General features: G+C 31.5%; 2 protein-coding genes across 3 annotated transcripts; both read left to right on the top strand.

Annotated features, from left to right (window-relative positions):
• Nucleotides 1-3,868: 3,868 nt before the first annotated feature.
• On the top strand, nt 3,869-8,490 carry LOC101216187 (renalase). 2 transcript variants are annotated; one of them, XM_031884145.1, is made up of 10 exons: nt 3,869-3,991; nt 4,089-4,164; nt 4,258-4,357; nt 4,654-4,834; nt 5,403-5,475; nt 5,572-5,751; nt 6,233-6,330; nt 6,576-6,664; nt 6,772-6,945; nt 8,084-8,490. In XM_031884145.1, exons 2-10 carry the CDS (start codon nt 4,122-4,124, stop codon nt 8,253-8,255), a joined length of 1,110 nt encoding a protein of 369 aa, XP_031740005.1. In that variant the 5' UTR covers nt 3,869-3,991; nt 4,089-4,121; the 3' UTR covers nt 8,256-8,490. The 2 variants fall into 2 exon arrangements, with proteins under 2 accessions (XP_031740005.1, XP_004147754.1); XM_004147706.3 differs by lacking the exon at nt 3,869-3,991 and having other exon boundaries at nt 4,004-4,164.
• A 638-nt stretch (nt 8,491-9,128) lies between these two features.
• LOC101215781 (photosystem II 10 kDa polypeptide, chloroplastic) lies at nt 9,129-10,904 on the top strand. The gene is made up of 5 exons (XM_004147704.3): nt 9,129-9,435; nt 9,528-9,586; nt 9,682-9,737; nt 9,892-9,944; nt 10,656-10,904. The coding sequence occupies exons 1-5, from the start codon at nt 9,282-9,284 to the stop codon at nt 10,748-10,750; spliced, it is 417 nt and encodes a 138-aa protein (XP_004147752.1). The 5' UTR covers nt 9,129-9,281; the 3' UTR covers nt 10,751-10,904.
• Nucleotides 10,905-13,999: the final 3,095 nt, after the last annotated feature.

The following is a 13,999-nucleotide window of genomic DNA, read 5'->3' as shown; positions in this document are numbered from 1 at the left end:
TTGTTAGTACGAAGTAGTTTAAACTATCTAAACTAAAATGTATGGAGCTTTCATGATTGATATAATGGGTTCAATCTCTTGGTGGATCACAATGTTGTACTAAAACAAACAAACATATACTATGTGTTTGAGATTAGAATTACTCAAATAATTTAAATAATCATTTTTATAGGTTTGGAGCTTAATAATTTGAAAATTGGTATTAGTAGCTTATTACTAACTTTTTTTTTTTTTATCTTAAAAGAAAAAACAACTCAACTAATCCTTTTATGTAAAATTTTCAAATACATGAAAATTATTATTTACGATAAAAAACGCAATAAAACTTAACTTAGATAATTCACGATAGATTTTTTTATTTAACTTTTGATATACGTTCAAAATTTGAATATAATTTTAATTATTAAAATTTGAAACTATTTACGAATTATAAACAATTATATTAAATTTTTATACAAAATTTAAGATTTTTTCTTTAAGGATACTTACAAAAATAGCAAAAAAAATCTATGATAATAAATTCATGTCACTCCATTTTATAAAATCGTAAAATTATCATAGGAGTTAATAAGTGATGAACTGTTTTTTTTAATATTTTTTTCATCCGATTCAATTTCCTCTATCTAATTTAAAAATATTAAACTCAATAGTATAAAGGGATTGTAACACGATGTTATAATAAACTAAAGCAAGTGTAGTCCAACTAGATAGGATGCTTACACTATTAATCACGCCATTAGAAGTTTGATTTTCGTACACGAAGTGTATTTGTAGATGAAGATGGGACGTTCAAAGTTCAAAATGTAATAATTGATTTGAGTGGTCAAAAAGTAGTAATTGGTAGAGCATTTAACACGTGTGAAGGTGGAGTTTGTGCACGTAGACTATTTAGAACAAATGGCTGCGGGTAGAAAGTGGAACGGAAACCGTTGAATTTCGCCGATTTCATGGATATGCCATTAAATACTAACAAAAACTGCAAACCTTTATTTAATCATAATTAAGCGACGTTTTTCTTAATAAGGAAACTTAATCGCATTCATTCACACCTACTCACCTTAGAGTTTTAATTTTTAATTAACGCATTAATAAATAAAAATATGTATCAGTGAGTTCTTAATTTTTTTTTTCTTTTTAATTACCATCTAAAAACGAAGTTTTAAATACATTAATTTCAAATATATATATATATATATATATATATATATATTTGCATATAAATGGCATAAAAACGATAGAGTTCAAGTCAAACATTAAAACTATATTTCTTAGTTCAACGTTTGAAAATGGGAATGAAATTGAATATATGCAGGAGGTTTCAAGAGTGATTTGCTAAAATCAATTTCAATAGCATAAAAATTGATTCATAAATAAGAAAATAAATGAAAAAGGTTATGGTTTATTATATAATAGATAATTTTATTTTAGAAATTATTTTAAATATATTTTCACCTAAACAATATATACGAAAACACACTTTTATTTGTAAATAATTTGTGTATTTTGATATTATGGCAATTCCTCTCATCTATATTATGTTCTCTTGTTTATATAATTGAATTGTGGTCAGATAATATATTAAAAAAAAAGTCTAAAAATTAAATAGAATTGAACGTAACAATTTAACTTTTATACTCAAATGAATCCGACAAAAGTTTAAAAGTTTTTATCTTTCAATCAACCAATTAAAGAAAAAAAACATTACTATTTACTTAAATTAACTATGAGTTTCTTTATAAATGTAACAAATACGTAAAATATATGTTATATAATAAATTATTTATTCATTCTTTTTCTAGGATTTAGAAATTTTAAAAGATTAATAAATGTAATTAAAAAATAAAAACTTTATATATATATATTGGTAAAATAGTTATATAATTTTCTAAACAAATTCATATTCAAATTCTACTCCATAAAATGATAATAATATAAAGTTGTGGCATGATGATGGTGATGCTATGCTTAGTAATATAACCGTCGTAAAATAAGAATAAGTAGAAAAAGAAAACACAAGGTTTGAGTAAGCACATTTGTGGTCTGAGAAGATGATTTAGTGTTAAAAGTTCAAATTTATATGCTTCTTCCAACTCCGCTAAAAATCAAAATGGACACACCTTTCAACTTCCTTTGTTGATATCTCAAAGTGACGACGTACTATCTTAGTCAATCCTATCTTTATATGATATAATTAAAATCATGTTTGAGTTTAAGACTATTTCAGTCTTCCTTCAACATAAATCAAACTATGGTGCCAGGGTCAAAATAAGTTTTTCATATCTCAATTTTGGAATTGATATATAAATGTAAGGGAGGTTTTTAAAAATATAACAAACGGAACAAATATTTACACTGTATAAAATAATTTTAAAAATTATTTTTTTTTTATAGACCTACCGTGTAAAATACCAAAATTACCTCAAGTCAACACGGATAAATTGTGTAGATTTTGATACACAATCTCTAGCATACTATGCCCCGAGATGGAAGAACTTTGGTTTTAATTCAGTCGATATCAGACAACCAATGCACCAATGTAACTCAAGATGAAAGGCAGAAGTGTGGATCTACGTACTTAATTTTAAACGACGATTTTTAAATTTAAACGATCGTGTAAATAGTGATACACGATCTCGAGCCTTAGTGGCATGCAGATGATTCATTATGAAAGAATCATGTCTTTATTTTTTTCGATACCATACATACATTGGTCCAAGATGTCTCATAACGAAATACTTAGGTTTTTAGTTATTCGATCTTGGACCTTAATTACACCAAAATGACTCGTGATTAATAAATCGCAAAGAATATATAAATCGAAAGAGCATATATTTATGAAAAATTGGCCCCACGTCATGAGATTTTCTTATTTGATATATGAACGATAAATATTTTAGATTTTTGTTACATTTATGTAAATTACTCTAAACATAACAATAGACTTAAAACAAGAGGGGCTTATAAAAATAGCAAAAACATTTATTATAATAGAGTCCATGTCATTACATTTTATAAATTGCAAAAATAACAAATTTAAAAAGTGATAATTGTCTAATAGTCATATGATATCACAAATTACTTTTCATATTTGCCATATTGAATGTTATAAACAGTTTTTCTCTAAATATTTTTGTGTTTTCCTGAAAAGAATATATATTTTATAAACAAATTTAGTAAATTGAGCGTAATGGAAGACATGTCCCATTAATCAAAAGTCACGTGGTTCTAAATCTAATACTAAAAGTTACTATTTGCAAAATAAATAAAATAACAATTACTAAAAAAAAGTCCAATGTTGATAGTCTGATAGGGAAGGTAACAAAGCACCAGCGAACTGAATATTACGTAGGTGGGCAACGCCGGTTCAACTGATGGCGGTAGACAAAGGTGTTGGTCAATATTAAGAAGCTAGAGATCATGGACCACGTGGATGACTGCACCCCACAAGCTCCTGCTCCTTCCAATGCCTAGACCATATATTCATTACCAACAGCCACTGACACATTTACACATTTATTAGTGTTATCTTATCCCATCTAAATTACAATATAATTAAATTTTAATTAAAATGGAGTCTTTATTTCAATTATTTTTACCAACTAATTTATATTCAAAAGTTTAATTATTTTTACCAAATAGTTTTTATTGAAAAGTTTAATAACTTTTTCTATCAAATTTCAATAATTTTCTAAAAGAAGATAATTTAATTTTTCTTTCCAAATTTGAATGATTTCATACTAGAAAAAGAAAGATAATTTGGTTTTTTTTTTCTAAATTTGAATGATTTTTTAAAGAGAATAATTTGATTTTTCATCCTAAATTTTAATGATTTTTTAAAAGAAAAACAATTTGATTCTTCCAAAATTTTAATGATTTCATAGAGGGAAGATAATTTTAATTGTTGTTTCTAAATTTGAATGATTTCATAAAAAAGGAGATAATTTGATCTTTTCATACTAAATTTGAGTGAAATTGTCGAATTAAGAAGCAGGTAATTTGATTTTTCATCCACCGGGGCTCTGTCAGACTCGAACAGTACCTAACTTTCAGGAAGAGATTCTTTTAACATTTTTTTGTGTGTGTTGTAGAGGAAGAATTGAAATTGTAGAAACAGCACCGCAATGAGCTCCGTCCTCTCTAAAGTTGCCGTTGTGGGAAGTGGAAGTAAGCGAATCATCGCCTTTCTCTCTCGCTTCTGATTTTGTTACTTATTAATCCAGGGATCATTTCAAAAGTTGTTTTGGGTTTATGGGGCAGTTTCTGGAGCCGCTTGCGCATGGAGTTTGGCCAGAAATGGGGTCTCCGTCACCTTGTTCGAGTCTGCCAGAGGCCCCGGTGGAAGAATGTCCCAAAGGAGGTGAGACGAATTTCCTCCCCTTTCTTTTTTGGCTGTCTTTCGATTACTTGATTTTATGGTTGCTGAAAAACGAGAGATCACAAACTGCCCAATGGGATTTCATTGCTGCTTCTTCCTGAAGTTCAGAAAATATCTCGTGAAAGTCGTTTTGTAATTTGGAAGAATGAGTGCTCAAAGTGTTTATAAATCGAACATAAAAAACCTGAAAATGGATGAACAGGATATCAACAATAATAATGAATAAAAGGATATCTGATCAGACTATTCTAAACTTTACAATTTGTCATTTCCAACAGAGAAATTGCAGAAGATGGGAGAGAACTGCATTTCGACCATGGTGCCCCATACTTTACTGTCAACTCCCCGGAAGTATTGAGTCTTGTTCGTGAGTGGGAATCCAAAAAAATTTGTGCTGAATGGAAAGAGGGTTTTGACATTTTTGATTGCTTTTCCAATCAATTTACCAGCACAGAACAGGTTAAAACTCACCATGTCCGTAATGTATTTTGTTCTGAGCATATTATATATCTACTATCTACCTGTTGTTCGACCTTGTGTCCCCTTTGCAAGAGAGATGGACGAAGGTTTTAAATGCGAAGTGGGTGAAGAAAGAATGCGAATCACTGGTATCTAGGATGTGAAGTTTAACTATTTTGAAAATATAAAAAAGGAAACGATTGGGATGTGAAATCCATACATGTTTAATATCAAAAGAGATTTGAGAATCTACCAAGTTTCCTCTGCCACATTAAGATTTTGAACTTTGACAAATAAGTACGGTAGCTGTTAGTTTTTATCTAATTCACTATATAGCATCTTTTGAAAGTTGTAGCTCATAGTATAATTGAGTGACTGTATCTTTTACTTCGTGATACTTGTGGGGCAAAAGGAATTGTGATTAAGCTCAAGTGTCTCTCTTGAAGCTGCTATTCCACATATATTGCGAACAAATCCAGCAACAGGAAAACTATTTAACACGATTGTTTATGCTAATCATATCATGCTTTCTATGGGATCAATTTGTCTAAGTATTACTACTATTTAGGAACGCGTAAGTGGCAGATATGTGGGTACTCCGGGCATGAATTCTATCTGCAAAGCATTATGCCATGAACCTGGTATATAACCTACTATTTTAGTATTTTCTCTATAAGTTTCTGCAATTCAAGTTTTCAAACAATATTACGAAGTGCTTATTTTCAGCGTCTTTTCAGGTGTTGAGAGTAAGTTTGGGGTAAGTGTTGGGAGAATGGAATGGTTGGAGAAGGATAATTCATGGTTATTGTTGGGAATTGATGGACAAAGTCTGGGTCAGTTTGAGGGTATTGTTGCATCAGACAAAAACATAGTTTCACCGAGATTTACCAGTGTAACAGGACGAGTGCCACCTCTGGGTAAGTTGATTGTTGGTTCTCCTTCAGTCATTTTTGTTTCAAGTACCTCTTGCTGCTGTACATGATATATTTTGGCTTATTGGAGCTGTGCGGTATCTGTATGATCAACTTCTCTTCGTCGAATACAAGACTTTGTCTCAATTTGATGAAACTATCATGCTTAGCATTAATTTTTCATTTCCTCGTCCTGCCCTTATCCCTTTTCTCTCTCTCTCCCCTCCATTTTATTCTTTATTCTTTTGTTTGATATTTCACTACAACATTAGACTTAAAATAATTTATTTAATTGATTCTAGAGCGTTGAGAAAGTAAATTCCCTTTCCATTTTTCTCTCCTCTTGCAACTTCAACATTCAGATATTCCCATTGTGGTCTGAACTGAACTGCATATTTATTTGGGAGTGCAAGCAGCCAAAAGTCTTACTTTTGATAAACCATGGTTAGTATACAACAGGTTCATCGGACTCTTAACAATTATGCAGATCTTAGTTTGGTTCCAGATTTGGCAATTAAGCTGCAGAATATTCCTGTTATTCCGTGTTTTGCTCTGATGCTTGCATTTGAACAGCCTCTCTCTATGGTAATATTCTAATTTCGAATATCCAAACTACTATAGAGTTGTATTCAATCCCCAATAAATAGTATTTTTTGAAGAAAAAAAAGAAAAACATTTGTTGACATCTATCATCCTTTACCTTCAGTACAAAATTTTCACTGAATCAATCTTACACAGAAAATCTTGGTTTAAAATTTATTCCAACGCCCGTTTTATTTTGTTTCCATGGAGATACATTGACCTAATGAACGTCCTTGTTCAATTATCAGATACCCGTCAAAGGTTTCTTTATAAAGAATTCTGAAGTTCTGAGTTGGGCTTACTGCGACAGCAGCAAGCCAGGGCGTTCAACTGCTTGGTATGTTCATTTCTATGTATTGTGAAGCAAAACTACCAGCCTTAGCTGGGCTTGCTATTCATAATTTGTTTGGTTCATTCTTTCTACTCTCGTTTTTGTTACAATAGTGAACGATGGGTCTTGCATTCGACAAAGGAGTATGCAGAGAGAGTAATTGCTGAATATGGTCTTCAGAAGCCTTCAGATGCCATGTTGAAAAAAGTGGCCGAAGAACTTTATCAAGAATTACAAAGCGTGGGACTTTGCACGCCCCGTCCATTCTTTATGAAAGCTCATAGATGGTAAGCATTTGCATTAGAACCTCATGTTCGACTGTTAATTTCACATAGTATATCTGTATAGGCATCAAGTACAGAAGTCATAACTCTGCTACCAAGTGTGTTGATGATACTAGAGACTATTGCCTCTTAAACAAAAATTCGGATTGGCTGCTTTTTTTTATTTTTCTATCTAGTGATCCATAATTTTCCAAATAGTTTTGCAATCAATCAAGTGTTATGGGATTGAGTTCCTCTGACAACTCTCGGTTTTTTTTTCTCTTCAACTGGTTTTTTGGGCCAATCTTGTTCTTTTTTAATTGGTTATTTTGGGACGTGCAATATTTTAAGTGGTTTTTTGGGCCAAACTGAAAACCAATCGTATCTGAATTTTTTCAAAGAAGTTTTGAGGGTCTGGAGCTTGATTTGAATCTTGGATTTTGGCTGTTTTAAGCCATTATTCTGTTCTCTGCACTTCACATCTATCAAGGGGCCAGTGCAGTAGCTGTGAAAGCCCAATAATACCTCTAGAGGACGAGGTTCTGTTTCAAATCTTGTGGCGATGAGTATATTATGGGTGGAAACTACTGATACACGAAAGGTTAACATTGCAGAGGCTAAAAACTTGATAAAAGAGAGTTTTGCATTATGAATCCGAAATGAGTGGATAAATAAGTTTGGAAAAGGTTTCCAACTATGGTAGATGGCTTATCTGGAGTGCAAAATGTTCTTTATTGAAACACAAAGCTTTTTTAGGGTATTTGGCTCTCAACTCTAATAAGTTGTGGATTGTGGAAGTAGATAAATTACTGAGCATATACCATTGATATTTTGATGGTATATGGGAATTGAGTTTGTGACAATGGGTTCTCCATTTGCTTGTAGAAATTAGTTACCCTATGCCAACAGTGCACTTATTTTCTTGAGATCGGAGGTTCAATTCTTCATTTCCTATATTTGTTGTACTGGAAAAAAAACTGTTAGAATGTAATACTATAAAAGGGTGCGATTCTAAATTTTGGGTCTCATGTAGTGCATGAAAACGTTGTTGAGGATAGACACAGCCAGAGCTTCCTATTTTATGTACTTCGTGTTCTCTTCTTCCTGTTGTGAGAATGTCTAACTGTAAAGGTGCTCTTTTATTTTTTTGTTTTTCTGGTAGGGGGAGTGCTTTTCCAGCTGCAAGCATAGCCGGAGAAGAAAAGTGCCTTTGGGATGAAAGCAAGCGGGTAGCCATCTGTGGAGATTTCTGTGTAAGCCCTAACATTGAAGGGGCCATTCTTAGTGGCTTGGCTGCTGCTTCTAAATTCCAAAAGATTGTTAGCTATTTGTAGTTGGAGGCTTTTGGAACGAGTGCTTAATTCCAAAAGTGTTTTTAATTCTTCTTAATAGAAAATTTAACTATACATTGTCTGAATGTAGGTCTAGAGTGAAATTATAGGTTTTATGGATTTACTTGCCTCTTGATCATCATGATTCTAGCCGAGTTGAATACACTTTGTAGGCTGTGAACTTATTTTCATGAATTACAAATCGAATAAGTATTTTTCCAACTTACGTTGATATTAATGTAAAATTCTTGGACAATCAAATGTATGCATAGACATTCCAGGCACACTCTCAAGACCTAGATTCAAGCTCCATTATTTGCTTGTTTGTCAAACAAAAATAAAATAAAATTTAAATTACTGAATACACTTTCAATATTTTTTTATTATTAAAACAAAGTTTTTTTTTTTTAAAGTTAGATAAACCTCAAATTTGAAGGTAGGTTGTACATGTCAATTAATTTCCCATGAATTTAACAAATTACATTTTATTGAAATAATTCCCTTTCATACATAAAATTTGCAAACGTCTCAATACGAATTATTCCCTCTCATTTGATGCCAATCTTGATGGTTCGATATTATCACTAGTTCCATTTCTTTTTTTATAAGTTTCATCACATTTATAATTTAAAATAAAATTCAATGTATTATTATTTGAAATTTATGTGGTGCTCATAATGAAAAGAAATTTACGTGGTCTTAGTTTTTTAGAAGACAGTAGGAGCCAAAATACATAACGTTTTAAATATCAATTAAAAAATCAAAACGAATAAGATCACAGCCGTCAAAGCAAACATCAACGGCCAGTGTTTAAACTTTAACAGAAGCGGCTAAAATAGTTCGCGAAAAGATTCCGATAACACAATAGGATTATATCCAGATTACCGCCATTCACGAAATGCCACGTGTCTTCCTACCAATCACACTTCTCAGATTATCAAGCTCTGAGTTCCGTTTTGCGCCATTGCATCTTTTCGAGCTAAACAAGAAGAAGAAGAGGAAGTAGAAGAAGAAGCTTATCGATCGGAAATGGCGGCCTCAGTTATGACCTCAGTGAGTCTTAAACCAGCTCCCTTCACCGTCGAGAAATCGGCCAGTGGTCTTCCATCTCTGGCGAGAAAGTCCTTTTCCTTCAAGGTCGTGGCCAGTGGTGGGAAGAAGATCAAGACCGACAAACCATACGGTAAAATTAGCTATCTATTGATGCGGTATTTGGCTTTTTGGAGACTGTTAGGGGATTGGTTTTAAGTTTATTTACGATTCTCACTCGTATAGGAATCAATGGTTCGATGAATTTGAGGGATGGACTTGATGCATCAGGAAGGAAGGGCAAGGTTAGTATTCGAAATTCTGAATCTGCCGTTTTGGTAATCTTATTAGCTACTCTGTAGTCTGTAACTCAATCTGTTTTGGAATTTGATTGATTTAGGGAAAGGGAGTGTACCAATTTGTCGACAAGTACGGAGCCAACGTCGATGGTTACAGGTGAAACATCTGGCTCTGATTTTGTTCATAGTTTTCTGAATTTGAAAACCAACCTGAATTCTAAGCGTTATTGTTCATGTTTAATTTGGAAATCTTTCATTATTACGTATCAACAAACTAAACCTTACGTTTATTGTATTCTAAACTTTTGCAGTCCCATCTACGACACCAAAGACTGGTCTCCAACTGGTGATGTCTATGTTGGTGGTAAGTTCTTCCTCCACTTTTGAATTTGCAACCCTATTTCTTTTGAATCATTCATGCATGCATATGATATATATATATATATATATTACAGAAATTTGAGTTTTATACGTTATTTATTTGAATTGATTGTGGCTAGTTAATCAATCCTAGATTTGCAAATTGACTTGATAACTTGGAGTGGAAAAGTTTATATATAGTATTTCTATATTATTATACTCCATTTGTTTACGCTCTAAATTTGTCACCAATAGATTCTACGCTAATACTAATACACTCCATTCTATTTTTTAAAAAATATGATGACATGTCACAATTAAATAGAGAAGTACATGACAATTAAAGCCGTAGATTACAATAGGTTATTCATTTTATATATTCTTAACCCTCTCTCTCAAAGCCTTAAAAAATAAATTGTTGTTATAAATTAAAATAGATTACAATGTTTCCATTTGAATTCAACCCTTCTTACTTTAGAAGCAACTGGCATGTTAAATATTTTTTTGATCCAACGATGTGCATTTGTTTTTTACTTTATAGTTAATTCTAATGTAAATAATATCCATGCAGAAAACTTGCATCAAAATTATGTTAACAAACAGAAGTCAGTATCAATACCTTGTGTGAAAAAGGGATACTATTGAAATATGGAATTGCATTGTGATTGAACATGAACATATTTGTTGATATATTATGGACAACATTGAATTTCAGGTACTACTGGGTTAGCCATTTGGGCAGCGACTTTGGCTGGTCTTCTTGCTGGAGGTGCTCTTCTCGTGTACAACACCAGTGCTTTGGTGCAGTAAGGTGTGAAGGGAAAGTTAAAAGTCTTGTTTTTTCTTCACATTAGTTTTTGTAGCATGTTATTATTATGAACAAACATTATTATTAAGAACTTCTGTGTAATTATCTGGATAATTGCTTCATAAATGCTTGGTAAGATAATTCTTCTCTTTCCCATCTTTTCTTCTTGTTTTTTCCTTTCAGGGTTGGCACCGAGTTTGAAATCACTTTTTGGATAGAGTACTATTTTAGGTCAAATAACAATTCTTCTATACTAATTAAAGTAGTTTTTGACTGTTTATTCTGAATTCAGGTGTAGTGTTTTTAGCTTAAAATATATACCCTTGATCGGAATGTTTAAATGTTCGAATTTCTTCCTCTAAATTTTGTGTTGGACTTTTATTCATTAAGCACTTCCGTTTTATGAATTTCTTATTAATTATCTAGATGATAGTTTCACTTTTTTTAAAAAATTACACTTCGTACTTGTAAGATTTCATGGGATTATTAAGAAGATGACAAATGTATCTAAGCAATATACACTCATGATTGGGTTTTGGGAAACCAAACTTATCTAATGAACTTCATCTTGTGTTATCCAAAACATTAAGCATCTCACAGCCATCATGGATACGTTAAGAATTCATTTGGTTTACTTGTTGTCTCATTCACTCGTGAATCATGTTTGGATTCAAAAGTTTATCATTTCTATCTGAGTAGGTCTCTATTCGAGCTTACTTTACCTTTTGAATTGTCATTTTTCATTTTTAGGTGTCCCTTGATAATTATTTAGTTTTATATTTTTTATTTAGTTTGTATTACGTTCACTTTTTTTATTAGACTTAATTTTTAAATATTAAAAACAAAAATCAAACATAACTTGATTTAACATTTGTCTTTTCTTATGTTATTTATGCATGCCTTTACCTAAAAAATAAAAAGTAGAATATAAGGATTTGATCTTATAAATCCAATATAGCGTGTATGTTTAATTATATATGTATGTATATTGATGGATGAATTAGAGTCACTCTAGCATGTTTTTTTTTTGAGATCGAACTATGTAACAAAAGTCTATATGATGCAAAACCAAATTTTAGGGGAGATTTAGCCATTCTTAAAATTTAAGTGGTTGGTTAGATTTTTAATATTTTAATTCTCATTTTATATTTGAGCCGTTATTGTTGTGGTTTTTATTGAATATTTGTATATTTGAGTGATATTTACTAGTAATACAAGTTTGTGTATTTAGTAGTAATACAAGTTTAATTATACACAAAGTAATAGCAACATAAAGAAATAATATGCTAATAAATATAAGAATAATATAAACCAAAATTATATCTTGATTACTCTAATTATGGTAATAATCTCCCTCAAACTCAAGATGATAGAGTAGAAACCACATTGGGTTTGTGAAGTAACTGAGTGAAACGAGGAGAATGAAGAGCTTTGGTGAAGATATCTGCAGGTTGGTTGGTGGTGGAGATGGAGTGTTGCTCTGAAAATGATGGCGAACAAAATGACAATCATTCTCAATGTGCTTTGTTCGTTTATGAAATATATCATTGTGTACAATTTGAATAGCATTGTGATTATGACAATGAAGAATAATTGGTGATTTTTGTGGGGCTCCCATATTAGTAAAAAGCCATAGTAATTCTAAAGGGGCATTAGGCATAGTACAATATTTGGACTTTGTGATGGAATAGAAAATAATAGATTGTTTCTTGTTGCGCCAGAAGATAAGAGCATCACATACATAGAAGCAATAACCAGTGTTGGAGCTTCTATCACCACGATCACCTGCTCAATCAACACAAGAGAATCCATAGTTGTAAGAAGAAATGTAGACCATGACCTAAAGAGTCTTTAATATAGCGAATAATACGGAGAACAACAGTGAAGTAAATAGTACAAGGAGCAGTCATGAATTGACTAACAATGTGAACTACATACATAATATCTGGACGAGTCACAGTTAAGTAAATTAGGATGCCAACAAGTTGTCGATACAAAGTAGGATCGTTAAGGGGAACACCATCAAAAGGAGTGAGTAACACATTTGGATCCAGAGGTGTTGAAGATGTGGTAGAATTAGTAATACCAGATTGACTGAGGAGGTTAAATGCATATTTTGCTTTGAGATAATAAGTAGTAGCCATTAGACGAAGATGATATCTCAAGACCAAGAAAATAGTTAAAGGTTCTTAAATCCTTAATCTCAAAGTGGTTACCCAGGTAACATTGCAAATCAGATATGGCTTAAGGGCCATCACCTCTAATAATCATATCATCAACGTATAAAAGAAGGAAAACAATACCACTAGATGTCTAAAGAGTAAATAAGGCCAAATCGTGAGAGCTGGAGTGAACCCAAGTTGGGTAATAATGAAATTAAACGTTGTAAAACAAGCTTGAGGAGCGTGTTTGAGACCCTAGAAAGCACAACAAAGAAGACACACTTTCTGAGGTGCAAAGTAGTACTAGGTGGTGGTTTCATATAAACTTCTTCAAGTAAGGTTCCATTGAGGAACACATTTTTAATATCCATTTGAAGGAGAGGTCATTGTTTTGCAGTTGTAGATCTGAGCGAAATAGGGAAGGAGCGATGGATTTGCTAATCTGAACAGAAGCAGCAGATTTGCAGATCTAAGGGACAACGACGTACGTAAAAAAAATGGACTTTGATACCATGTGGTTTTTATTGAGTATTTGTACATTTTGTTGATATTTTCCATAAATATAAGTTTGATTATACACAAAATAATAGAAGCATAAGGAAAAAATGGGCTAATAAATACAAGAATAATATAAACCAAAATTATAGCTTGATTACTCTAATTATGACAATAATTATCTTAATTGCTTTGAATTTTTCATACAACATTTTAACTAATAATTAACAATAGCATCAATTGAAATCAAGCACAATTTTCACTAACTTTGTTATTTCTCATCTTTCCATCTAAATATTATCATCATCTATTTAGTTAATAAGAATTATGTAATTATTTTTATAAAAAGAAAATAAATTATATGATAACCTTAATTAAGGTTTTTTTAAAATAAAAAAAACATAATAAAGCGTTAAAATATTTACTTCGTGTAGAATAATTTAAAAACTAAAACGCCCATAGATTCAGATTGGAAAATATAAAAAATGGCCCTATCAACACATGATGAATAAGCCACACGCTAGTAATCTTCTTTTTGAATGACATGTACTACGATCGTATAGTTCTTTTTTAACAATGGAAAAAATGTTTCAA

Source organism: Cucumis sativus, chromosome 4 (assembly GCF_000004075.3).
Source record: "Cucumis sativus cultivar 9930 chromosome 4, Cucumber_9930_V3, whole genome shotgun sequence".
NCBI classification, from domain to species: domain Eukaryota; kingdom Viridiplantae; phylum Streptophyta; class Magnoliopsida; order Cucurbitales; family Cucurbitaceae; genus Cucumis; species Cucumis sativus.
Note: the sequence above shows the minus strand (reverse complement) of the source record. Positions and strands in the feature narration are given on the sequence as shown.

Excerpts from the sequence above, each read along its gene's own strand:
- LOC101215781 (XM_004147704.3), top strand. The coding sequence starts at position 9,282 with ATGGCGGCCTCAGTTATGACCTCAGTGAGTCTTAAACCAGCTCCCTTC. Across the intron at positions 9,436-9,527 it reads CAAGACCGACAAACCATACG|GAATCAATGGTTCGATGAAT; the intron begins GTAAAATTAGCT and ends TCACTCGTATAG. Across the intron at positions 9,738-9,891 it reads GCCAACGTCGATGGTTACAG|TCCCATCTACGACACCAAAG; the intron begins GTGAAACATCTG and ends AAACTTTTGCAG.
- LOC101216187 (XM_031884145.1), top strand. The coding sequence starts at position 4,122 with ATGAGCTCCGTCCTCTCTAAAGTTGCCGTTGTGGGAAGTGGAA. Across the intron at positions 5,476-5,571 it reads AGCATTATGCCATGAACCTG|GTGTTGAGAGTAAGTTTGGG; the intron begins GTATATAACCTA and ends GCGTCTTTTCAG. Across the intron at positions 6,331-6,575 it reads TTGAACAGCCTCTCTCTATG|ATACCCGTCAAAGGTTTCTT; the intron begins GTAATATTCTAA and ends TTCAATTATCAG.